At 37.6% G+C, this 26,828-nt stretch overlaps 1 protein-coding gene across 3 annotated transcripts in view; it reads left to right on the forward strand.

Annotated features, from left to right (window-relative positions):
• Window positions 1–26,828, forward strand: part of SLC41A2 (solute carrier family 41 member 2) — a 91,503-nt gene that overhangs the window by 42,350 nt on the left and 22,325 nt on the right. For all 3 annotated transcript variants that reach the window (XM_090272582.1, XM_090272580.1, XM_090272581.1), the window contains exons 7-10: window positions 2,107–2,254; window positions 6,533–6,612; window positions 14,727–14,858; window positions 15,738–15,886. In XM_090272582.1, the coding sequence (XP_090128708.1) occupies window positions 2,107–2,254; window positions 6,533–6,612; window positions 14,727–14,858; window positions 15,738–15,886 (509 nt within the window). The remainder of the gene's footprint in view (window positions 1–2,106; window positions 2,255–6,532; window positions 6,613–14,726; window positions 14,859–15,737; window positions 15,887–26,828) is intronic.

Consider the following 26,828-nt stretch of genomic DNA (forward strand, 5'->3'; position numbering starts at 1 on the left):
TAATTTAATATCTGTAGTAATTGTTTCCACATGATAGGAAAAAATTTGAGTTTTTATCTAGTTAAAACATCTCTAGTCATACGTGAGAAGATCTGTAAATATGTTAGGAAGACGAAGAAATACAAACTTCAATTAAAAATAAGAGTAGTGTTGAAGAGTTTTATAAGATGTCAGAAAAATTTAGTAACATTTAACTTAAATCTAAGGCTGAAGGCTACAAGGACTATGAGATCAACTGTCTTTAAGTTATAAAATATCTACTATACAAAATAAGTATTAGATCATTGGGAAGAACCCAGAATGCCCTGGCTGAAATCTTTGATAATAATAAAACCTTGATTAGTTAAAATGATATTACCAAAATGTCCTGGAATGATGTAATTGTTTCAAGAAGAGGTAGGCAATTTTTAGCCCTAGGGAAATTTAGAATTAAGCATAAAAATATTTGAGAATTCAACTCATGGTACTGATGGCTTTATGCTAATGAAACAGTACATATTTTTTTGTATACTTGTTACTTACCCCAGGGAATAACATGTCAGTCTTCTAATTCCATTTTTAAATTTATAATTAAGTAATTGACTTATTTATTCTTGTGATTTTTAAATAGAAATCTTACCAAATTTGTATATATTATATGAATATTTATGAAAACTTAAGACTCACTGTATTTGTACATTGAATTTATTAGCTTTATAAAGATTATTTTCAGTACTTGGATTACTTTTGTGATACAAGCTAAATATCTAACATAAGTAGAACGTCTCAGGATATTTAAGTTTGTAAATGTTACCAAATATCCAAAATTCTTAAGGATAATCTTTGGTTGGATGCTTGACATTGTGAATGTAATATTGTTAAGTGCTTGATTTGTTTTCTTTACAAAGAATTGGACTTTGTTCATGTAGGCTGTTATTTGTGGATTTGCTTGAACCTCACGAGGCTTGATCCTTAGTTTGATTGGGGCAGATCTACAGCCAGACCTAACATGAGAGCTGGCTTTCCTACTCAAGCATGGCCCTTCTTGGGTCTGCTGAGAATGTGCTCAGTGTTCAAAGACTCTTCCCTCTAGGGGCTTAGCTCTTGAATGACTTTTAGCTCTTTGTTAGACTCCGAGAATTTTTCAGTTTACAAATCCCCTATTATTGTTGGCCTAGTCTTGTGGACAGAGAAGGAAAACTCTGACTCCAAAAAACCTCCGCTGCCTTGCGGCATACCTCTTCAGGGGAAAGGCTAAGGGAGTAAACCCCGACAGAAAATCCGGAGCCGGAGTCCTTAAGGCGGTTTGACGGTGTGGTCAACACCGGCAACTCCTGCGGCGCACCTGAAGCCAAGCTGTATTGACTCCGTCTTTCCCTTGGGTCCTTCAGCTGTGAAGAGAGGGGGGGTCTGCTGCATGGGCAGCAGCAGACCCTCCATATCACCCTGCCCAGGCTCTGTAGCTTCAGCTTCACTGGAGAGGACACTCCAGCGTCATCACAAGATGTCGATTCAACACGGGAGGAGACAGATGCCGTGTCACTCCTGAGTCGGACTGCACAGCCATTCTCGGCGGTGCAGATAGACTCTTAAGAAGCTACACCATCGTCTCTCGAGACGGACGGCTGCCGACGGAGTCTTGTGGAGTTCACACTACGGCTTGCTCTTCAGTTCTCAGGCTCTTTCTCTGATAGCTTCCTCTTTTACAGTTTTCTACCCTATAAACTCCTAAGCCCCACTTTCTTCATTAAATAGAAATGACCATATCGATCTCATACTTGTGAGGACAATTAAATGAGTCGATGAACATAAAGCATTTAGCTCAGTACTTGGTAACCAGTAGGAGTGAAATAAATGTTAGCTTTTTTACTGTTGTTGTTCTTATTATTACTGCTATCACCATCTAGGCTGCATAGCTCTTTCAATAAATGTTTGTTGAATTAATGTATTAGCTTACAGTCACATTAATATTTTTACTGTATCTATAGTTTCAATTTGTTTGAAAATTTTAGAAAATAAGTAGCATGTGAATATGTTTGATAACATATCTTCTGGTAAATGTTTAATATTTACATTTGCTACATGGTTAGAACAGAAATTGAAATGCTCTCTCTTTTTTAATTTCAGAGACTTATTACTACGTTTCTCCATTAGTTGGTGTCTTTTTCTTGGCTCTCACTCCTATCTGGATTATAGTAGCAGCCAAACATCCAGCCACGAGGACAGTTCTCTACTCGGGATGGGAGCCTGTCATAACAGCCATGGTTATAAGTAGGTTAGTATTGAAGTGTGTGTGTGTGTTTGCGGTCCATACGCATGTATCTGTGCATATATTAAAACAATTCAATTGCCTATTTTTATTTCACAGATCAATTATATTATGTAGCCAGTTCTTTATTATCCCAGGTAATAATGGATGTAAGTGATAGGAATTACAGAAATCATTAGATGTACAGAACCTCACTTGGCTACCAGGTTCAAACGTCCTGCCAACCAAATCTTTATCAGATTGTTGAGTGAAATTTACTGGTGTTTGTCTTTGTGGGTGTGTTTTGTGGGTGTGTTTTGTGTGTGTGTTTTAACCTGACAAAGACATTACTTGTTTTTCATAGTAAATTGCTCAGATAGGTATCAGAAAGGCTCAGAACGGGGTATTCCATTTGACTACTTCCACTCTGACAGGACTCTGACAGGACTTAAGGATATAATTAAAGATATATACAACAGATTTAGTTACCAGGATGCTAATCACAGTGGAATTTTTAATTAAAGAAAAAGAACACCTCTAGAGGCCTAGCAACCAGGTATCGATCCAATGAAAAGTGGCATAGTCACAGAATGGACTATCAGTCAGCTGTTAAAAATAACACTGTCAGATTTGTATTGATGTGGAAAGGTGTTCATTATACATTTGGTGAAAAGAGTAAGCTAGAAGTGAGTATGATTTCCTGTGAAACATGGCAGATTGACACGTGTTCATCTTCCTTCCTGCAACTACTACAATGACAGTAAAGGAATAAAAAGCTATAAAGCCACGTAGGGAAGGGAGCAGAGAGGTTAGCAGCTGAGAAATTCCCAGGATAGCAGTCTGGTGGATGGTTGCTAACAGCGTGAGAAAAGCTAAAACCCAAGCGCCTGCAGGGCAGGGAGCACGCACAGGAAGCTCACCATCTGAGCCGCAGAAATCCAGGAAGGTGGAGGGACGAGAGAGGCCTGGAGCACTTCTGAAGGCTGAGATGAAGGTTGGGTGAAAGTGTATGTAAGAAGCAGTTAGACCCTAAAAGCCCTTCTCTGGTTTGACCACCCAGGCGACTGCCCTCTCCCACCTTAGCAGAAGACAGGAATTAACTCTGGAGAGACTAAATCAGAAAGGCTCTAAATTCAGAAACACCCGCACAAGTAAGGTTTATACTGCTGGCAGTCAGGCTTATCCCCCCAGGCAAAATATTAGGTAATGTCTTTGGGGAAAGTCTTCGGCAGTCCAGAAAAACCTGCAAATACTGACCTTGGCAGGTCTTTTCGGGAAAGAGCTGCATTCCCACCTGACCAGTGTTCAGTGGGGGCCCACCTGCTGAGAGCCCCACGCAGGTGCACAGAGAGCTCCAGGTGTGCTCTGCAGCGCCCCTTGAGGAGGGGAAGACTGTAACGGATTGCCAGACGTTCGTTTAAGGCGTCTAACATGTAAGGCAGAGACTAAAAGAAATAAAAAGAAAAAGAAGAAGAAAAAGGCAAAGAAGTCCAGGGATAGTTGAAAAACTTCATAAAACTATGTTCGATGTCATCACAGAAATAAGAGAAGCTATGGCATCCACAATTCTGTAAGAACAGAATGCTTTAATAAGGAGGATTTAAAACAAAAACAGGAAGAGCTTTTGGAATTTAAAAATATACGAATAGCAGAAACAAAAAATTCAATAGAACAGTGAGAAGATAGGGTTGAGGAGCCCTCCTGGAATGCAGAGCAGAGGGCAAAGAGGTAGACAACTGGGGGCAAACAATAAGGAGAGGAAATGACCCCAGAAAACTCCCTGGGACTGAAGACCGTGGACTTCCAGACTGAAAGGGCCTGCTGAGGACCCAGCACAATGAATTGGAGTAGGATGGACCAAAATCAAAACACGTTATCATAAATCCCTAAAGCGTCCAGAATATAAAGGGCTGGGAATCAGAATGATGTCCAATAGCAATGCCAGAAGTGATTCCTTCAAAAATCTGCAGGAAAATTATTTTGAACCTAAAATATGGCCACAGTATCAACTAAACGTAAGGACAGACCCAAGACGTTTTCAGACATTCAGGATTTCAAAATATTTGCTTCCCATATAGCTTTTCGTATAAAAGCTGATAGAAGGCAGTTTTATCAAAATGAGGAAATAAAAAATAAGACAGCACAGGAATGAGGAGAGCACATAGTTCATTTTTCTGTAATACAGATTGCTTTTTTCCCGGAGGATCCAGGCAATGGGATCCTGTGAAACGCTGGAGCTTGGTTCCAGTCCGTAGACTAAGGCAGGATGTGGGATGATGAAGGGGACGGAGGGCTGGCAGCTGAGCTCCGGCCCAGCAGGCAGCTGTCCAGGTGAGCAGGAGATCAGGGGAGCAGAGGCCTTAACAAGGAAGGTCGCTAAGAAAAAAAAAAATGCAATGGATTGATTACCTGCCCGAGAAGTTTGTGTTCAGACGCATTTCATTAATTCCGCCACAGATTTGAGGCTGAATCAGTAGTAAGTAGCTAAAAAATTTTTTTAAGAAAAATGTAAGACAAAGCAAAAAGGACACGTGAGGAAATCTAATACGCTGTGTTTTGAATTATGATCCCATTGTCATAATAAAGTAGATCCTTAAATATTTTACCAAAACTGATAACCAGATTGTCAGGATAGGGGGAGAAAGAGAACTGTGAAGGTCGGACTAAAGTGAGGAGGGGAGGGTGAGGCTGAATCCACATCTGCCACAGTGGATGTTATTAGAGAAATGTTTACAGTTACAAGTCAAGAAAGAGCAGGGAAAGCATGTTATTTAGAAATACAGAATTAAATGCCAGAAGAAACATGTAACGAAGCTGAAAAGAATTGCTAGCGGAGAGCAGGATCTGGAGGGTGGGTACTTCCGCTTTTAAAATAATGTCCATTTGTCTGCTAAAAATAAAGTTTAATAAAAATGAAGAAAATTGCTTTAACAGTTTGAGTTTTTATTTTATTTATGTTTTCATTCTGTCTCTTACTTTTTAGAACGGAATCTTCCATGAACATGGGAGTTCTCATATTTTAAATATATGCACGGTTAACCATGTCTGGGAGGCTATTACTAGCGTGCTTACAGTATAACTCTGAAATGATGTGACTATGGTTGATTTTAATTTTTTTGTTTGTATTTTCTAACTTTTCTATAGTAAGTTACCTGGGTAACAAAATATTTTAAAATATTTTTTAGCAAGCGTTCATTATATGTGCACAGCACGCTCTATGCATTTTAGCAAGGAGATTTATTCTTTGAAACATAACTTTTTTAAATGAAATAATATATTTTTATAAAGTTGGGCTTAAAATATTCATGTGTTTCTAAGGCTGACTATTTTTGAATTTTATAGTGTACCTTTTAATGAGGATTCTGCAGTTTAGGCATATTAAGCTATTCATTTATTAGACTAAAGAATTAAAATAAAAAGATTTAATAATTTCCTAATGTTAACTGTCAAGTAGTGGTAAGAATCTTTGATCTACTATTTTGCCCATAAACCCTATTCCGTGACAGCATATAGTTCATTTTTCTGTAATGGGAATTGCATTTCCTTAGACGATTTAGGCAACAAGGTCCCATGGAATGTTGGGACTGGCAATGTTTTATAGTACGTAGACCAAGAGACTGAAGTTAACAAATTGGTAATGGTTTTGGAAACTTAAGTCTCCACGCTCCATTGAGACATTGAGAGTGTATGGCTGGCATTATATATATATATCTGTATGTTATTTTTCTAGAACCCCCTTTTCAAGATTAGCTCTTTCTATGGCTGTAACTCATTATTTTAATTTACCAGTGTTAAGACATACCCTAATTGTATCTAGTTTTAACACAATACAAATTATCCCTTTACTGTCTTATTTACTTCAAACATGAAAAGATACTCATTTAAGTTATTTTTAAATTATAAGATCAATAATGCACATGATTTAAAAAATTTAGTAAGTACAGAAGTATATAAAATGACCATTATTTTTCTCTCAGCCTCAGCCCCTAGAGCTAGACATTGTTCATAATTTTATATGTCCTTAAGTACATTTTAATGCACTTAAAGTATATGCTTTTCCTTTTTACAATCACATATCTTGGAGATCAGAAGGAGAGCCCTGAAATGTGGGCTACAGCTTAGGCCATGTTTTATTTTCAACATTTTGTGATTGACATTGAGTTTTACTTTGCGTATTTTTAATTTTATCTTTCAGTGTCTAAAGATTTTATCTTTAAAAGTAGGGGTGTTTATCTGTAAAGAACAGCTTCAAATTAGTACATTTCTTTTCCTCTTCCCTAAATTATATGACCTTGTATCTTTCAGCATTGGAGGCCTTATTCTGGACACAACTGTATCTGATCCAAACTTGGTTGGAATTGTTGTTTACACACCAGTTATTAATGGTAAGAATTAGATCAGTGGTTCTCAACCTTCCTAAGGCCGCGACCCTTTAATACAGTTCCCCATGTTGTGGTGACCCAACCATAAAATTATTTTTGTTGCTACTTCATAACTGTAATTTTGCTACTGTTATGAATCGTAATGTAAATATCTGATATGCAAGCTGTATTTGCATTGTTACATTTGAACATAATTAAAGCATAGCGATTAATCACAAAAACTATGTAATCATATATGTGTTTTCCGATGGTCTTAGGCGACCCCCTTGAAAGGGTCGTTTGACCCCCAAAGGGGTTGCGACCCACGGGTTGAGAACCGCTGAATTGGATAGACTATTTCATAATGATATCAAATCTTTATATACTCTTAGGTCTCAGATTTAAAGAGGGTTACCCACACATCCCATTCATTCTTTCTTCAACCCCAGGTTGCTTCTCTCAGTGGAAATGACATTCCCTTTTCTTGGTATGCAGAACACATTTCTGAAAAGAACTGTTTCTTAATCTTATCATTATGTATTAGTTTGAGAGTCAAGAGTTCCTGATTTTTAAGGATAGTAAGGTAAAATATGATATTTCAGTTCTGGATACTTTGGGCTTATCTGCTATCTTGTGTTGTTTTATTGCTGCTCCTGTCAATTTTCACAGATAAATTAGAGTTAGCTCAGTTTATGCATCACTTGAGTCAATTCAGTCTATTAAAATCCATCATTCTCTCCCAATAAATTTAATAAAAATTAAGAAGAAAAAAAATTATTCCTCTGCTGAGCCTTTCAAATCTGCCTTATGTTTTTTCTTATCTATAAAATGGGAATTATAATACTTAAGTTCACAGGAATTTTTATATGGGTTCTGTTTAATAAGATAATTTTAATCCAATCCTACTGGGTTTGGGGCTAGCTCCCATTAATTGGATTTTAGTATAGCCAAAGCCAATATAACTTAAAAGGTAATTCTACCTGGGGGAAAAACACGCCACAGGATATACTACACATTTAATAGAAATTACTTTTGTATATTTATGTATAATAAAATATGTTATATGAAGGCAGGTACTCCAAAATCTAATTTTATGTTTAAGATTTCTACCCGACATTTAAATGTTTATATAGCTTTAGAATGACCATGAACAAATTCCCCCCTTAGATCCTCCCTTCCAGTTTTCCTGGTGGCACCATTCTCCCTGTCACCCACCCCTCCAGTTGAGGAACCAACTGATTCAACCTGGCCCTCCTTCCTCTCTCGGTAGACAACGACCCAGTCTTATTGCTTTGTCCTTTAACATAATTTACGTCTTCACTTTTAGTATAACAAGCATACATCATCAGTGTACTCCGCTCGTGTCTCACTGCGGGCTTCATTCAAGTAATAAACTAGCCTTCCTGACTCACTCCCTGTTCATTGCGAATTAAATGTCACTATCAACTGGTCTTCCTTAAACTTTTTTTTATTACATGTCTTAAGATGATAAACTTAACCATGGTTTCTCCTGCCTATGAAACCTTCTGCCTAGCTCTCAAGGCCCTCTATATGCTCTTGCACATGCACAACTTTTCCCTTTATCATTCTAACCAGATTCTTATACTGTGGCCATTCAGAGTTCTCATTTTCACTGCCTGGGATGATTGCTGCTTCCCTTCCACCTGTTCAAATCCTCTTCCGTGAATATTAGTTGATGAATTCACTAGCACCTGATTGTTAGAGCTGTATTATCCAACATTTCATGGAGAAGTTTAACTTCAGTTACTACAACCCATTATTAGTAAGGATTTAATGAATATTTCTGTTATTTCATCTGACATAAGAAACAGTTCTAGAGCTTTGCAGTGTTTCTTTTTTTAAACTGGGTGGTGGGTACACGGGTTTTGTAGAATTCTTTATAGCTTATATATGTTTTGTAAATATTTTCATGTCTATTAAATATTAAGTACAAAACAACACAGATCTTGGAAGTAGCCCTTTTAGGTTTCTTGTTAATGGTTGGCTGTGAACAGAATGGAATTAAGAAAACACCTAGAAGTCGAAATGAGGAATTTTCTCCAAGTTAGGAGAGAGGTAACTATGTTCATTGGCAAGGGGCCAAGGAGTGACAGAGAAAGGAAGACTGAATGCGTGCGATCGTGAGTAATGAGGCAGCAAGGCCCATGAAGTGATGGACCACGAGTAGCCTAGGAAGGAAGGGATACCCCCTGGTTTGATGTAGTAAGGAAAGGAGTCCTCAAGAGAACCAGGTGGAAATACAGGGGTAGGGGTAGGGGATAGACCGAGATGAAGGGCCTTACTTACAGTGACAGCCTTATTTGTCCTAAGAAAGCAGACAGATACATGTCTCTAAGGCAGTGTTTCCCAACCTTTTTCGTGTCATGGCACACATGGAAAATTACAGTTTTGGGGCACACGATGGTGAAGAAGGAGGCCGCTTGTAACCTCAGACCTAGCCTGCCCCTGCAGAGCTTAGAAGGTCAGTATCTCAGCACATCCATAACCTATCGAGGCACACTGGTCGGGAGGTTCTGACCAAAGGCAGTGTTTCTCAACCTTTTTTTTCATAATCACACCTTGAAAAAGCCTCTTTAAACATTATTTTTCTAAATTGTGCTTACCCATGGAATTTTAATATCACACATATCCTATTTATCCATTTATGTGCTGTATATATAGCTGTTCTTTATACATAAGATGAATAAGACTATATTTCTGTCCCCCCAAACCAATTTCTGTCCCTATTAAGAATGCATGATCTAGCCCTGGCTGGTGTGGCTCAGTTAGTTGGAGCATCATCCCATGAACCTAAAGGTCGTGGGTTCGATTCTTGTTCAGGGCACATGCCTGGGTTGCAGGTTCAGTCTCCAGCAGGGCCCACACAATATGCAGCAGCTGATGCTTCTCTCTGACATCGATGCTTCTCTCCCTCTCCCTCTCCACTATTCCCCTTTCTCTACAATCAAACATGTCCTCAGGTGAAGATTAAAAATAAAAAAAATAAAAAGAAGAAGAAGAAGAAGAAGAAGAATGCATAATCTAGGGTAAGGGAGATGAAAAATTTGGAGACTGTCAGTCATTTTTTGGGTTGTCTGCAAGTGCACTGGAAGAAAGCAGTGAGGGGTAATAAGTTAGGGACTTGGGAAGTGAAAGTGCCTGACCTCTTTTAGATGAAAGGGTGTTCACTCTGAGAGGGTAATGGGTATTTCTTCTGAAAAATATCAAAGAATGGAAACCACACTCCCCCCACCTGTTTGCATTTCTTGAAACTAAAAGGGTAATTCCTGCATGCGAGTTCTGATAAAGAGTCATGAAAGGAGGAGCAGCGAAAATGCAGAGGTGTGTTGAGGTGGTTAAAATGTGCAGGTATGTATGGAGGATACCAGATCTGTCATGCCATTCATTATAAGGATTTACTTTTCAACAAAGTGAACTTTCACTTCAGGTCCTTGGGGGTATCCAAAGAATTCTTGAAATAATTTGGAATATCCTCTATGATATGAGTGCTAAACATTTACTGGAAACATGTATTTCTAAAGTTAACAAAACATGAAGTTGGATTTTAGAGCAGCTCTTAGATAAACCTACTGATAATTTTTTTTTATCCTATCTAAGTTTATATTATCAACTAAGCTTATTCTAACATAAGGCACTTAAAAATTAGGTCTTGTGGATACTGAAGGCTCTCACTATTTATATGTCGACAGAGCCGTTTTTACTTATGTTATTAATTTATGTGACAATCTTTACATGCTCTCAACTAGCTTTAGTAATGCAATTAGTCTACAGAACTTAAGGGATTTAAGAGTATTGTGGATAGACTAGCTCTTAGTAGAAATATATGTATATCATGATCACAGGGAAGGATTTTTGACATTAAAGAAAGCTATTCCAAGGGAATAATCTGCTATAGTTTAAAAATATAACCAATCATGATGACATCGTAATGGGGTTTCAACCCCATGGGAGGTTAAAACTAAAATAAGTTCCCACACATTATATTTTTTACTTTAAAAGTTTTATTCACCTTATCTAGAAAAATTATACCAGACTCTTTTTCTTTTTTAATTCTTTATTTTATTTATTTTTAGAGAGAAGGGTAGGGAGGGAGAAAGAGAGGGAGAGAAACGTCAATGCGTGGTTGTTTCTTGCATGCTCCCAACCAGGGACTCGGCCTGCAACCCAGGCATGTGCCCTGACTGGGAATCGAACCAGTGACTCTTTGGTTTACAGGCCAGTGCACAGTCCATTGAGCCACACCAGCCAGGGCTACGCCAACCTCTTTAAAGCCTGGATTCATTTCATTTTTAGTTTGATATATTTTTAGTTTGATTCACTTTTAAACCGTGTGTCTGTGTTTCCTGGACTTACTCAGTGAAGCAGGTCAGGGAATGCAGGGAGGAAAATGGTAACTTGATTATTTATAAGAGTTTATGTATATTATCACTTGGGCTCATCTGGACATGGTAATGAAATGCTAAAAGTATTTCTATAAAGTTCTACTAATGTAGTTTTTTAGAAGAGAACTATAGCTAATCATTAGTAACCTTTTACTTTAAATTCCATTCAAGAGCAGTTATAGAGTAGATATTCTGGGGTTTAATAGCTCACGCTTTCTGCATTTGCATTGAAGCATTCCTTAGCTAATAAAATACCAAATTGAACATTACCCTCAAGAGAATCCCCAGAATACAGGAAGCTGAAATGAAAACCACCCTTTATGGGTTCCTATGGCAAATATCTAGCATTGAAAAATGTATCTGAATGTTCTGTATTACATATAATTATGTATAATTCTTAACATTCAATTCTTCTCCTTTTGGGGGCTCTGAAGAGAAATCCATGAATGATTACAGGCTGTTCTGTTGGTTTATCCAGTAACTCTTTGCGAAGGTGCTTGTATAGTATAAAGAGTCTCAACATCTCAGTTTCTAGGATATGTTAATTTACTTCCAGTTAGAGGTATACGTTACTGGGCTTGTTTATGTACTCTTATCAGATGACTACCAATGCATGCCAGTTATTGAAAGTTCTATTCCAATTGTTTATAAAGCGAGCTCAGACTTGGAAAACCCAGGCTTTTCAAAATAGTTATTACTAACTTCTAGTGGGAAATTTATTGAGTCCAGAAGGCAGATTGAATGATTATTAAAATATGGGCATTGAGTGATTTATTCTCTTTCTTGATTAAGAAAACAAAACAATAATATTGGGTTGGCCAAAAAGTTCATTTAGTTTTTTCTATAGGATGGCTCTAGCAGCCCTTAGTTGTCTTTAACTTCATTCGAAACAATTGTGACAGCTGTTATGTCAGTGTGGATTAAAAAAACTTATAAAAATTGGCGAATTTTTGTGCAGCCATTTTAATACTGAAGATGGAAGAAAATATACCATATTTTTGGCATATTACGCTTTATTATTTCAAGAAAGGTAAAAATGCAATGGAAACACAAAAAAAGATCTGTACACTGTACAGAGAAGATGCTGTGACTGAGTGAATGTGTCAAAAGTGGTTTGCAAAGTTTCTTGGTACCATTGACATTTTGGCCAAATAATTCTTTGCTGTGGGGCTGTCTTATGCATTGGAAGGTGTTTAGCAGCACCCTTGGCCTCTACCCACTAGCAGGAGGTAGCTGAAATACTCAAAACATCCAAATTAATAAAGTTACTGGTGAAAATGAAAAATGTGTATTTTATTTTATGGAAAAAACCAAATGGACTTTTTTGGCCATCCCAATATATGAACTGAAAAGTAGCACAGTTCTTGCACATTTTCTGATGAATGAATTCTCCAGCAAGTTAAGTGTGAGGATTTACAATAAAGAAAACACCATGTTAGCATCACATTATTTGTACAATTGTATCATCCCCATGGTCTTCATCACCACCATCATTTCTTGAGCCTTTACTATGTCCAGGAACTGTTGTGTCTTCCATGCATGCCTTATTTTATTCAATTCTACCTCTTAGGAGTTAGATATTCAATTGTCATTTTACAGATTACAAAACTGAAGTTCCGAGAGGTTAAATGTCACTGAAGTCACAGTAAGTGGCTGAGGCAGTTTTCAGACCCATGTCATCCAGCCAGAATGAACTCTGCAGATGACAGAGCTAAGCATTTATGTGCCTTAATCATTCAACCTAGTCAATGTGGCTTTGTTTCCCTTTCAAACACGTTTTAAAAGACATATTTTCCTTTAGAAAAAATTTCAAAACTTCCTGGGATGTATTTTTTTAAACATTTTTATGAAGCTGTATTTTATGTTATCTTAAGCATTTGCATTTAATGAATTTTTTATTTACTAAATGAGAAGTGGTGAGGAAGTTGTGCATATCAGTAAATTTATTATGGGATGCCAACCTTGGATTGGGATGATGCTCTAACCAACTGAGCTACCTGGCCAGGGCCCTTAAAACTATAAATGTGCCTTTTAGGACTGCTTTAGCTGCATCACGCATGTTTTTTATGTAGTATTTAATTTCCATTCAATTACATATATTTTCTATTTTTTATTATGATTTCTTCTTTACTCAAGTTATTTAGAGGCATGTTATCTCAGTTTTCGGGTAGTGGAGGCATACATTGATTTGTAACACAAGGTTTCTCAGTGTTGACACTACTGACATTTGGGGCCAGATAATTCCTTGAGTGGGGAGCTTACTGTTCACTGTAGGGTGTTTAGCAACAGTTTATGCTTAGAAATAGGCAGACTTTTTCTTCTGTTAGGTCATTAGTATGGAGGATTGAGTCAATCTAGTCAGTAGTTGAGCTAGGTTTTGTTTGTTTTGTTTTTGTGGTGTGTGTGTATGTGTGTGTGTGTGTGTGTGTGTGTGTGTGTGTGTGTGGTTATTATAGGTACCTTCAGTGCACCATTGACTTCAAACTTCTTCATTGATGAGCTCCTGTTACCTTGTACCTAGCGCGAAGCCCGGGTTGTGATATGCCTGCAGCATGGAAGGCTTAACCATCTGTGCTCTGCCCCTCCCCTCACAGTAGGCTGCTGATCCTTGTTACTTGGTGCAAGGCACGGGCTGGCATTTGGGATTCTCTTGCACTATTTTCGATCTTAGGCAGTCCCTCTGCTTGGTCCTCAGAGGTGAGGCTGTCTCAATGCTCCTTCCCTTACCACTATTGACTGTCAAACTTTGCCAGGTTGGGCTCGAGCAAGATTTTTCTTCCACTCCTTTAGCAGCAGACAGCTTTGCTTCTACTTTTCCCCCAATGGTAACCCATCTTTCTCTGGGATCAGGTAGCAGGCACGTTTCCTTCCCCACCCCAGGCAGCTTTTGCTTCATATGACAGAGGGATTCAGAAATAGATGTGATTTCTTGCCCGTGTGCCACCAAGGTTGGCCATCTCAAGTCTGCTGCCCTATCTCATCGGTCTCACGAGTCCCTCCCCATGGAGGCTTAGAGAAATAGCTGGCAATTGAATGGAGACATCCCTTGTGTCTGGGACTCCCAAGTATGCTGGCCCACGCTCAGCATTTAAGAACTTGAAATCTTCCGTTGTTTTTTCCTACTTGCTTTTATGACTACTGCCTCTCCCTCTCATGTTCTGTCCAAGGAGAGAGTTTGGGTGTCTTATCTCACCCTTGGGGGCAGGGCGTGGAGGTGGGGTTTACCACCCCTTGGAATTAATTTTACCTTTTGACATCAATTCTTCTCAGAGTATATGAGAGGATAATTTAGCTTAAAAGATGACTTTTTGAAGGTTTTTTTTTTTTTTTTTTTAGTCTATTTACAAATTTCTTTAGTAACTGGAGAAGAAAAGTATCAGGCCTTGTTTATTTGAATAAATCTAACTTATTTTCCCTCTCATTAAGATGATAAACATGATACATATTGTTACCTAGAGTTATATCTTGGTATTGATAGTAATTTTAAAAAATTACTTATTTTGATCTGCTTTCAGACCAGACAGTAAGTCAGAATTCAAAAAATAATGAAAGTCTCCCGTAACAATTATTTTTTGTGCCTTTGGAATATCTACCTCAACTTAAATAAATCAGCATTTCAGAAGAACTTTTTTGTTTTATTGACCCAGGATGTGACATAAAGAGGCTTACAGTTAGTTGAATCTATACAAGTTGTTTAAAATATGAGGATACCTACTTCGTTTTCCTGTGTTTCAGGTATTGGTGGTAATTTGGTGGCCATCCAGGCTAGCAGGATTTCTACCTACCTCCACTTACACAGCATTCCGGGAGAACTGCCCGAGGAACCCAAAGGTTGTCACTACCCATTTAGAACATTTTTTGGTCCAGGTATGTGGATTTTTATACATTTTGTTTCAGGAACTATTCCTCTCTCTGAGTATAGGCGGACAACATTTGATGAATACATATTTTGTTCGTGAGTGTTGCACAACTTTTAATTTCTGAGCGCTAAATAGATTTTAAGTAGAATAGATTTTGTTCATTAACTCTCATGAGCAAAACTCATTTGTACCAGTTCTTCAGTTGCTGAGGAACTTTGTATAATTGTTCTCTTTTGTTTCTTTTTCTGAGGTATCTTGTTTATGAGTCAGGAAAGAGAAACCTCATGGACACAAGCAAACATCACTAGACAGATGTACTATCTTTCCTGTATTCATCTTTTTGGCCTTTCTAAATGAGGCCCTTAATCCCAGACAAACAGGATGAGGGGTGGTAACCTCAGTTATAAGGAACAGTGCATTATTTATGTCAACCACGCACGTGATTACCACAAAACTAAAACAACAATTTTAAACCTCATAATTCTTGTCATTTTTTTCTAATGAAAATAAATTACTGACTTTTTGAATGAAGATCAGAAATGCCCTTCCTTGTGATATCTGTGATTAAAACATTTCAATACTTTTAAGAACTTTTTTTTTCTGTTGTCTTTCCTCTGTTCTTATGATAGATATTAAAATCTGACCAATGTTCTTCATTGCAAATTTTTATCAACCATCTTTTATTTAATTAACTTATAACATATCGTGACAAAATGTCAAAGAATTAAATGGATTGTAAAAGTTGTAATTTAGTTTTAGCAATTGAATTTTATGTGATGCTATGTGGTGTAGTAACTAAAAAGTAATCCTCAAATTTTAATAACTGTGACTTATTATTAACGAAAATACAATTTTGTTTAAACAACTTTTACATTTTATATTGCAGGGGTAAATAATAAGTCTGCTCAAGTCCTCCTGCTTTTAGTGATTCCCGGACATTTAATATTCCTCTACACGATTCATTTGATGAAAAGTGGTCACACTTCTCTAACTGTAATCTTCGTAGTAGTGTTCTTGTTTGCTGCTTTATTACAGGTAAGAATTAAAACTGCTTATAACCTCCTTTATGTTCAGATTGATGTAAAAGTACAATTATGTAAATGCAAAGGCACATGAAATATTTTAACATTTTAAAAATCAAATTACTGCCTTCATATCAATTTGATCTTCTTAAAACCAGTTACTCAGGACCTGTTTTAATATGATCGGATTAACAGAACCTTTGGATTTCCTATTTCCTGGATTCCATGCCTTCCTGTTTTTCATTCTTGTTTTGTATGAATACATCTTCTAATAGGTTCCTGAGAAAGAGTGGATTGGAGGAAATATTTTGAGCCTTTGCACATTGTTAAATGCTTTTATCTTTACATGTGTATGCTGACTGGATATAGAATTCTGTTTCTTTTAGAATTTTGAAGGTGTTGCTTCCTTGCCTTTTAACTTTTCCCATGACCATTGAGAAGAACAACAGAGGCTGTTCTCACTGCTGATTTCTTTGTACAAACTTTTATCTCCCTGGAGACTTGCAAGATCTTCTCTTTTCCCCCATTGTTCTTAAATTTCATTCTGATGTGCTCTGGTTTGGGTATATTTTGATTGTTTTGTTGGACTTTGTTTGGGAATCTAAAAATTCATGTTCTTCAATTGTAGGAAAATTTTTTGAATTACTTTTTTGGTGATTGTCTCTCTCTGGAATCTTATTTGGTTCCTGGAACTCTTGCACTAATCTTCTTGTTTTCTATTTCTTTATCTTTTTTCTCCTCTTTATGGGAGATTTCTGTGCCTTTCTAAATCCTTTCTCTGTTGTGTTACTGGAGAGAGTAGAGTCAATTGCATATGCTCAACTTGCCATGGTTACGTGGAAGGCTCTCACTTTTGAAATGTAAGGAAATTGCCTTTATTTTCAAAATTAAGTTCAATATAATACATTTACAAATTTAAAAATTAAATAGTACTAAAGGGTTCCACCTTTCCATTTATTTATTTGTTTGTTTGTTTATTTATTTACTTAGAGAAAAGGAGAGAGAAAGAGAGGGAGAGAAATATCTATGTGAAAGAGAGACATCAATCGATTGCCTCTCACAGGCCCCTAATCGGCCGAACTAGCAACCTTTCCGTTGTTCACAGGCCAGCACTCAATCCACTGAGCCACACCAGCCAGGATGTGTTCTGCCTTTCAAACAGACAGTCACTTTGAAATATCTTAGCTATTTCTTCTGGTATTTGTCTGTAAGTTTTAAAGTGACATGCCTAAATATTTAGTTTTTTTAAATCAATCTCCATTATTTAGATTTTTGTTAATAGAAGTGGGGGATTCAGAGGCTGTTATAATGCCCCATGTTTCCCATATAGTTATATTACAAGTTTTTGTTAAGTTAGTTGTCAGTGTTCCTATTATTTGCCCTATTTAAACATTGTTTACTGTAGCGCCAGGTAATATTCCTATTATTCGGCCTTTCTAAACATTGTTTACTATAGAGCCAGATAAGATACTATCATTATATATCCTTTTTGTGTATTTTTATTTTTATTGGGGTAAATAATCACATATTCTTTTATTTGTATCATTTTTTTCATAAAACTATCCTTAATTTTTTTCCAGCTGTTCCAGCTTTACTTTGTTTTCTTAGGCATGATTTCTTGCTAAGCTTTATAAGATTTGGTACCTTCTACACTGAGAAATACTAACTCCTTAAGAAATGCATTCAAATAATTTCTTGAAGAGAAGACATTTGAATTTGGCCTTCCAGGGGTTTGACATATAAGAGTGAGGCTAGAGGACAGGTGTGGGGACATTATTATTCCAGTAGAAGGAAACCGCCTTGATGATGGTGATGTTAGCGAAGTTAACTGACATTTACAGTGTTTCCTGTATGACCGGCACTGTTAAGTGCTTTACGTATTTTGGTTTAGTTAATTTTCACACAGAGACTCTATGAGATTTGTTCTTTTGCTATAAATCAGTAGTTTTCAAAGTGAAAGTATATGTGAAATAATACATTGAATATAGAAAGAAAAGATTAAATCATCTATATATTTTACTTCATGTGTTTAAAATATCCGTTTTCTTTTATGATTGCTTTGTGATTAACATAGTACTAATGTATTAGCACCGTGTTAAGTATGCTCAAATATCTTACACTGAAAGAGCTCCATAATCTAGAACTTTAGAGATTATTGAGTAAAAGCATAGAGAGGAGAAAGCACAGAGCTAATGAGAGAAAGAGAAAATAATTCATTCCCAGGACATAAGAGAAGCAAGCAGATGCGATGAGGTTAAATAGGTAGATTAGAGACAAGGTAGCTAGAAAGGCCTTAAATGCCAGGCAAGGGCGACCAGAATCTATTCTTAAATAACAAAAACCTTTATGACTTTATTGATATTTTAACTTTTCTATGACGCTTTATAGTGCCTGAGATTTTATTACAAGTCACCTATAAATAATTTATTCATTTATTCACACAATAAACCTTCATTCTAGTAGATGCAGGGATGGGTTTTAAATCCCAGGATGAATAAATTCAGACCCTATCCTCAAGGACTCATGGTCTGGAGGGAAGACTACTACATGAACAAATAATGATAATTAACATAATATCATAATCTAATATAACAAACTCTAGGGATAGCTACATATAACTTGCTGTCAGAGCTTGAAAGAAAAAGCAACTACCTGGTGAGTAATATTTTTCCACTGTTCAGTAGGGACAAAGTTATTTCAAATGCTTATTTACGTCTGGCTACCTTTATTGCTTTATGTGATATGGTAATTTATTATAATTTATGTTCTTCACATGTATAAGTATTATGAAAAAGATACATTCCTGCCCTGGCTGGTGTGACTCAGTGGATTGAGCATTGGCCTGTGAACCAAAGGGGTTGCCGGTTCAATTCCCAGGCAGGTTGCGGGCCTGGTGCCCAGCTGGAGGCGCATGAGATGCAACCACACATTGATGTTTCTCTCTCTCTCTCTTCCTCCCTCCCTTCCCTTCTCTCTAAAAATAAATAAACAAAACCTTTTTTTTTTTTTTTTTTTTTAAATTCATTCCTCAATCCCATGGGAAAATATCTAGAGACTATTCTTTGGTCTGTTGATAAACATGCCATTTTTAGAACATGTTACTATTTGCAATTCTGCCTATTTGCCTGGTGGATTGATTTGACATTTATGTTATTGTTCTGTTTATGTGTCTGTCTCACCTATTTTAGAGAAAGGATCTTCGATTTACTCATTTTTGTATCTCCAGCACCTAGCACCATCCCTAGTGCTCGGTTAATGTTTGTTAAACTGAATGACTGTATCTTGCCAGCCCTGTTTACATCTGTATTTAGGTCCCAGATATTCTAGAAAAGAAAAAAAAAAAGAACAAAAACCAGAAAAATCTAAATATTCTCCTTGCTTTCAATAAACACCAATTCTCTCTCTTTCACTGACACAGGTATTTAAAATAAAAAACAGTGAAAATAAAACACCAAACCTTACAAATTCTGTCACTGTTCAGTCGAAGTTGTAGGGACTTACTGAAATGTTTAGAGATGAAATGACTTGCTATCTAGGAAAAGCACAAGGAAGGGCTATACTCGTAGAGAAACAAAATTGGTCATGCGTTGACAATTGTTGAAACTGAGTGATAGAACATGAGAGTGGTATAGGGTTAATTTGTACTATTCCGTCTACTTTTGTGTATGTTTGAATTTCTCTATAAAAGAAGCTTTAATATAAGATTTTTTCCGAGCATATGAGCTGTCTAAGTTTGGTCCTGTGGCTAGTTCTCATGTCAAGTGAAAAATAGAAAGTCAACTTGTGTTTGAAATTGTTTGGGACTTGGAATGGTCAAGTTCATGTCTTATTTGCACTTGACTTCATTATGTCTCAAATTATGTTGTTCAGGTATTTATTATGGGTTTTGCAATTAGAAGGAACCACAGACAGTAGATATGATGGATTATTCTCTTACTCATGTTCTTGCCTGTGCCCAAGGGCAGTCAGAGTGGTTGGCATAGGCCCTGACCTGGTTGGTTAGAGCATTGTCCCGATGCACCAAAGTTGCAGGTTCAACCTCTGGTCAGGGCACATACAAGAGTTAACCAATGAATGAATGCATAAATAAGTGGAACGGCAAATCCATGTCTCTCTCTCTTTCAAATTAATTTAAAAAAACAAAGTAGCTGGAATATGTCAGGGCCAGAGCAGTGTGTGAAAGACATTCATATTTAGTACCTGATCAGTCACATTACATTTTGAGTTATTTTTTTTCAATAGTAGGGATAGATTGGCACCAAGCTGACTCTCCTGTATTGCCCATTATACGTTTTGTGCCATTGGTCAGTATTTATGAGACTGCTAGCTGTGTTAAGCGTGTAATTCTTGGCATTAGAACACAATTTTTCATCTGTTTCAAATTAGCCCATTGAACCTACAACTTGGACTTGCTGGAACCAGAGTGTACTTTCTTTTCCTACAAACTTAGAGAGAACTGGGTTCTTTCTCTCTAAGCAGTGATTTCTTCTGCCTTTACATCTTACTTGTTTAGATGTTCTATTAACTGCTTAAATAAAGCCTGCTCATTTGTAAATTCAAAAGCACAGTATGGAATTCCAGGCTGTGATGGACTCCGTCTGAGATGTACAGAAGTGAGTATCTTCTTCAGGCTTTTCTGTCTCTAATTCGTGCTTGCCTTGTCCCCTACTGTCTTTCAAGGATGTATTACCTTGACTGCGTTATAACCCTGAGAAGGTTCATAGATGACTATCAGTCAAATACGCAGACTGGCAATTTCTTGAGCCAAAAGGAACAGAGAGAGGTACATTGTGATTCATTCCCCTATTTTATTTAAAGCCTCATGTAGTCTCCCTTTATGTAGGAATACTTCCTTTGTGAAAAGACAGAAGCATAGAGTTTGGGTGAGGTACCCTACAGGAGATAAAAAGATGGAATACGTTGATTTTTTTTTTTTTTTTTTTTTTTTTTTGCTAATGTAGCTTAATGAGAAGAGAAAAATGAGACCTTTCTAGCCCTACGTGCCTACTGGATTCCAACAAAGTGTTAAAAATAATTGGTAGACAATGCAAACGATTTCTAAATGAAATTTTTAGTTCTCTGTTTTGAGGTTCTGATAGTTTCCTTCAGAAAATTAGATGACGAAGAATTCTACAGAATTCTAGAAGCACCAAGTTCTATGAGAAACTCACTGTGACAGTTTGGTTGTAGGAAACCATTGCTCCTGACCATATCTGTTTTTCGATGCAGGAGAGAGAAAATGTCTCCTTTAAATGGTGGCATGACAACAAATTCTCAATATGTAAAACTGAGAATTGTAAATATCAAGGTTTTATCAAATATATAGTAGATATAGTACCTATAGTACTCCTTCCAAAAATAGTCTTCTTCCTCTCTCACTTCAGAAGCAAACTTGGTGCCTGTGCCTGGCTTTCATTCTTTAAAAGTGTTTTAAAAGGCTCTTCTTTTCTTTTGGTGTGTGTGAAGTAATCAGAGAATAGAGTATAGCTGATGAGAAACTTGAATTACTATCAATAACTATAAACTACTCACTAAAAAATAATTATTGAGTTTTTTGCTACTATAGCAAAGAAATTTTCATGTATTATCATTGTAATAAAACATACATCCAAGTATTTTTATACAAATAATGCAAAATAATGGATATCCTAATCCATGCTCTTTGAGACTCAAGTCAAAGAGACGTACAGACACTTGCGTACACAAAAATGGTAACGTATCAGGAAATACAAAGCTAGATATGGATTTGGAGGGGAAGAAAGACACTCCCACCTTTGGAGCGAGAGAAATGGATAGGTAGAAAGCCTTCCAACTCCAGCACCATGACTCCCAGACTCCTTTAAGATGCGTAGTCTTCCATTTTTACTTGATCTTTTCTTTTTTTAAAGAAACACTTGATTTAAAAAAAATACTTTTATTTAAGAAATTTTTATTATATTTTTCCCATTACCACTTAGTCCCCTTATACCCTCCCCACTCCACAATCACCACACTGTTGTCCGTGCCCATGAGTCCTTTGACTTTTTTGCACAATCCCCCTACCCCGCCTCCCCCCATCTGCTCTCCATCTATGAGTCTGTCCCTGTTTTCCTTGTTAGTTCAGTTTGTTCATTAGATTCCACATATGAGTGAAGTCACATGGTATTTGTCTTTCTCTGACTGGCTTATATCACTTAGCACAGTGTTCTCCAGGTCCATGCATACTGTCACAAAAGAATAAATTTTTTTTACAGCTAAATAGTATTCCAATGTGTAAATGTCCCATAGTTGTTTTATCCACTCACCTACTGATGGACACCTGGGCTGATTCCATATCTTGGTGATTGTAAATACCACTGTAATGAACATAGGGGTACTTATGTTCTTTCAAATTAGCGTTTTTGGTTCCTTCAGATAGATTCCCAGAAGTGGGATCACTGGGTCAAAAGGAAGTTCCATTTTTTATTTTTTGAGGGTATCTCCAGACTGCTTTCCACAGTGGCCGCACTAATCTGCATTCCCACCAACAGTGCAAAAGAGTTCCCCTTTCTCTACATCCTTCCAGCACTTGCTGTTTGTTGATTTATTGATGATGGCCATTCTGACAGGTGTGAGATGATATCTCATTGTGGTTTTAGTTGGCACTTCTCTGATGCTTTCTGCATTGCACTTCCATGGCAAAACTTCACCCTGGAGTGCAAATAGCATGCATTCCATTCACAGGGACAGTAGAGCTGGGCCTGCTTCTCTACGTCCAATTCCAACCCTGAAAGAACAAATATGAATGGTTTGGTCTATTCATATTTGGTATCCATTTCTAGTCCTGTAGGGTGTTGCTGGGAACAGGGTCATGGAGTAAAAATGTGGTTGCTGGAAACTGCTCTTACCCAAATAGTAATACTTATCTTTTTTATTAATATAATTTAAAAAACAGATGCTTCCTCAGATATTATTACTAGGCAATATCTGTTGTTAAGTTTTATACTTATGTGTAAATTACGCCATCTCATATTTCCCAGCAGGTTTGTATTCTCAAGAAAAATTGTTTTCAGCAAATCTCAAGCTCACCTTAAGTGAGCAAGTGAATGCCCTGCATAATAAAATGGGGTATTGGTTAGTATTGATTAATGAATTTCTAAGAAGTGTTTGTGTTTTAAAAACAGTAGTTCATGGTCATTTAAAAGCATATGGTTTATAATATGAACATGGCTACAATACAAATAGTGCAGATTAAGAGCAAGCATCTTCCACTTCTCATCTAGTAGAACATGCGCAGGGCAGAAATATGGTCTACATACTTACTAAAAGAAACATTGACAAAGGTGTAATTGAAATGTACATTTTAAGTAAGAAGCATTGACAACATTTTAGTTCTGAAGTCACAGTCATATGATACAGTGTAATTATTTTAACTATGGAAACATAAAAATTAATGTTTCTACAGAAGAAAAATATTTATAAGCCAGACTATCTGTCATCATATACAAAGGACAAAGGCAAGAAGAGGGAAAATAAGATCCCAATATGCAGAAGAACATTGGAGAAAAATCAGAGCTCTTTAGAGTAAGACCCAGGTCTGCATTTCTGCTGTTATTTATTTTGTGTCCTTAATTAAACTTCGTGACCTCTCTGGCCTTATTTTTTCCTACGTCAGAGGGCTAAGCCAGCGATTTTCAACCAGTGTGCCACAAGAATTTTTCAAACATGTGATACCTGACTATTCAGTCAAGGGCACTGGCCTCTTTTCCCTTAAATTGTCAATTAAAAAATGATAAAAGCCAACATAGAAACAGCTATCTAGTGTGAATGAACAAAAATTGTACCCATTTATTTTTTATCAGATCAGCACAAAATATAACATATTTTTTGGTGTGCCCCAGAATTTTAGTAATTAGTTTATGTGTGTCATGAGATGAAAAATGTTGAAAACCGCTGGACTAAGCTAATGTGTATAGAGTACTTGGTAGAGTTTTTGGAACCTAGTAGGTTTCCAGTGATGGGAGGAGCTGCAGTTTATCCTCGTTATGGTTACCGGCATTACAGTTTTCTTCCTCCTTATGGGAGCAGGTTATTCGGTGCCCCGAGGCTTTTTCCCCTCCTCACCCTTCGCCCTCCGGTGGCCGCTGTTCGGCCCTGCAGACCTCTTCCCTTGTTCCTCCGGTGCGGGGCCTCCGCGTCAGAACTCCCCCTTCCATTGCTCACTCCCCAGTTGCTATCTGCAGTTAAATGTTGAAAAGACATCCCCAAGGTAACATGTCCAACACGACATTCTGTATTGCCCCCACCATCTGCCCCGTATCAGTAGGGGTGGTGGGCTAGAAGCCGCACGTGGGGACAGGGAAAACGGAAGCAGGGTACACAAGCAAGGATCCCCTAAATCAGCTTTTCAGCTTCTGAACCCATCAAGGCCCACTGCGAGGGGGCGGGGCTTCCTCCCGTAGACTTGACCTCTCACGGGTGCTGCTGGCTCCCCCGGCGGTCTTATCATCCTTATCACCGCTGCCTTGCTCCAGGTGAGTCCATGCAGTACAACAGGGAGACTCCCGGACTCGGACTCGGAGCAAGTAGTCCTGGGTCCTAGTTCTGGTCACTTCGTAACTATGACTTCAGCTAAGTCACAGCCCTGTTCTGTGGCCTGTTTCCTCACTTGTATTAAAAGGGTTTCGAAGGTACGCTCACTAAGATAACCATATAATTTTCATCCAACCCATACACTTTTTGAGACTGAAAAGGAGCCGCCAATAATCACAGTGACAAGTATAAGCCATTACTCTCCTGGACAACCCAGGAAGTACAGTGACTCTAGCTGTCATGCAAATCCCCTCCTGCGTTCATGAAGTAGGATTTTTGTAAATCCCCACTCCCACAATAAATATGATTTGTTACAAAGCATTGTTGTACATAATTAGTAATATATGTTAGTATTAACATAATCTGGTAACTAAAACAGCATGTTAATGTTAAAATCTATAATTACTGCTAAAGTAATATTAATTTAAATTGGCTTTTATGGTTAGCCAGCGAACCCAGGCAATATGTAAAACATTGTTTTCCTGAAAAATTATATTCCAAGTCTAAATTGATTATTTTGGATTGGTCTGTTTTTAAGTTTAGAAGCCATTTATTTTTAAATTTGTTTTGCCTGAAACAGACTCTGACTCCAGTTAGCTCTGTGTTTTACCCAAAAATCTACAATCAGCTTGTTTTGCCATGATTTGATCAGTTACTTTTTTGTGTTCAGTTGTACCTCCTCTTGATCCATGACTTTTGAGAGGAAAAAAGTACTGGTTCTCTTACACATGAGCCTGTTTATCTCCTTATCATCTAAGTTCCTTCTGAGGACTTTTCATCTCTGACTATTCTTTTCTTAAGATTTGGTGATCTGAGCTTCTTTTCATATACATACACATATATATTTCAAAAATTACAATAGCAACTCTTTATATAGCACTTATTGTGAACCGTTTGTTGTTCTAGGCACTGTGCAGGGCGGAGCTCACTGAGTCCTCACAGCAAGCGGTGAGCTAAGTTGTACGATTGGTTCACATTACAGGTGAGGCAGTGGGCGTGCAGGGAAGTGCTTTGCCCAGGTCCAGACAGCGTGATGGCGTCTGGCTCCGGTCTACACTCCAGCGTTTACAAGTTAAGTTGGACACTGTGTTTTGCCCTTGGTGAGCATCATAGCTTTCAGGATGGCAACTTCTGTAGGTGTAAAGCTGTCTCTTCTCTCTGGTTTCGTTGGATCTTTGCACGGGGTTTGCACGGGAGCTATGCCTACTGAAGTCAGGTAGGAGTCCAGTCAAGGACATAAATAAGTCCTGAGTGTCATGAGAGGAGGAAAAAATGCCGTGGAAGTTCAACAGTGGGAGAGGATCTTTCTGTGTGGGGAGGGAAGTTTTATAGTGGGTAACATTTTGTGCTGTGGTATCCACAGAAGCGTGCCGTTTCAGCAAAAGGGAGTAGCAGTAAATAAAGGAGAAAACTCAGGATATTTATAGAAAATAGTAAGAATTTCTGGAGCACAGTGTTTATGAAAGAAAGTGACGGAAAATAAGATTGAAAACCACAGGCACGATCATGAAGGATCTTGAAGACCAGAATAAAGAGTTTAGCCTATTCTGTAGAATGAGAACTTTCAACCCCTTCCCCACTCCCACCAAACTTGAGAGATGTGATACAGTCCTTAGATGCATGTGGGAGAGTATGTGAGGGCTTGGGCTCTGGTTTTCCAGCACTTGCTTTGGTGACAGCTTAGGCAGGGTGACCTGTGCAAAGAGACTAAGAATAGACCTACCTCATGGGTTGTTATGAGGATAAATGAGATAATGCATCTGACGTCTTATTATTATCATTTCATTATTTTAATATCATCATCATAGTAGCTGTGGATTACGGGAGCAATGAGTCTCTTATGGTGTCAGTGAGAGGATCAGACCCTATGGAATCTAGCACTGAGAATCCCAACCATGCTTCTGATACCCCATTCCTTGAAGCCGTTCCTTTAAATAAGGAAGAACGTAGTTATATGGAATCCCAGAATAACCACACAAGAGCTGAGCAGTCAGTTAGCTTAGCCTTGGGCAAGTGACTTAATTCCTTGAGGTCTTCTTGTTCTTGCCTGTAAAATGCGGGTAATGATTCCTCTTTGCACAGCAATTATACATGTAAATACGTGGCACATAGTAGGGCCTTGTTAAATGGTGTGGTTATATCTTTTATATTTTGATTCTTACTCAAATCCTATTCCCAGATGCTTTTTCAAAGGAAAAAGCTAACCAGCTGGGGGATTTTAGCAGTTTGCCTGACATTACTCACAGTCTCCTTTCACTCCTCAGGATTTAAATCAGCCAGATTCCAGGGTCTCTTTATTCTTTCTGTATGACTCGTCTGCCCCATCTCCTTATTGTTTCTGTCTGTTAGCTTGGGTTGAGAGAAAAATGTGAAGAGAATAATAAAAAGGAAAGTAAGGGAGGAGC

Source organism: Furipterus horrens, unplaced genomic scaffold (genome assembly GCF_987537825.1).
Source record: "Furipterus horrens unplaced genomic scaffold, mFurHor1.1.pri manual_scaffold_4, whole genome shotgun sequence".
NCBI lineage: Eukaryota > Metazoa > Chordata > Mammalia > Chiroptera > Furipteridae > Furipterus > Furipterus horrens.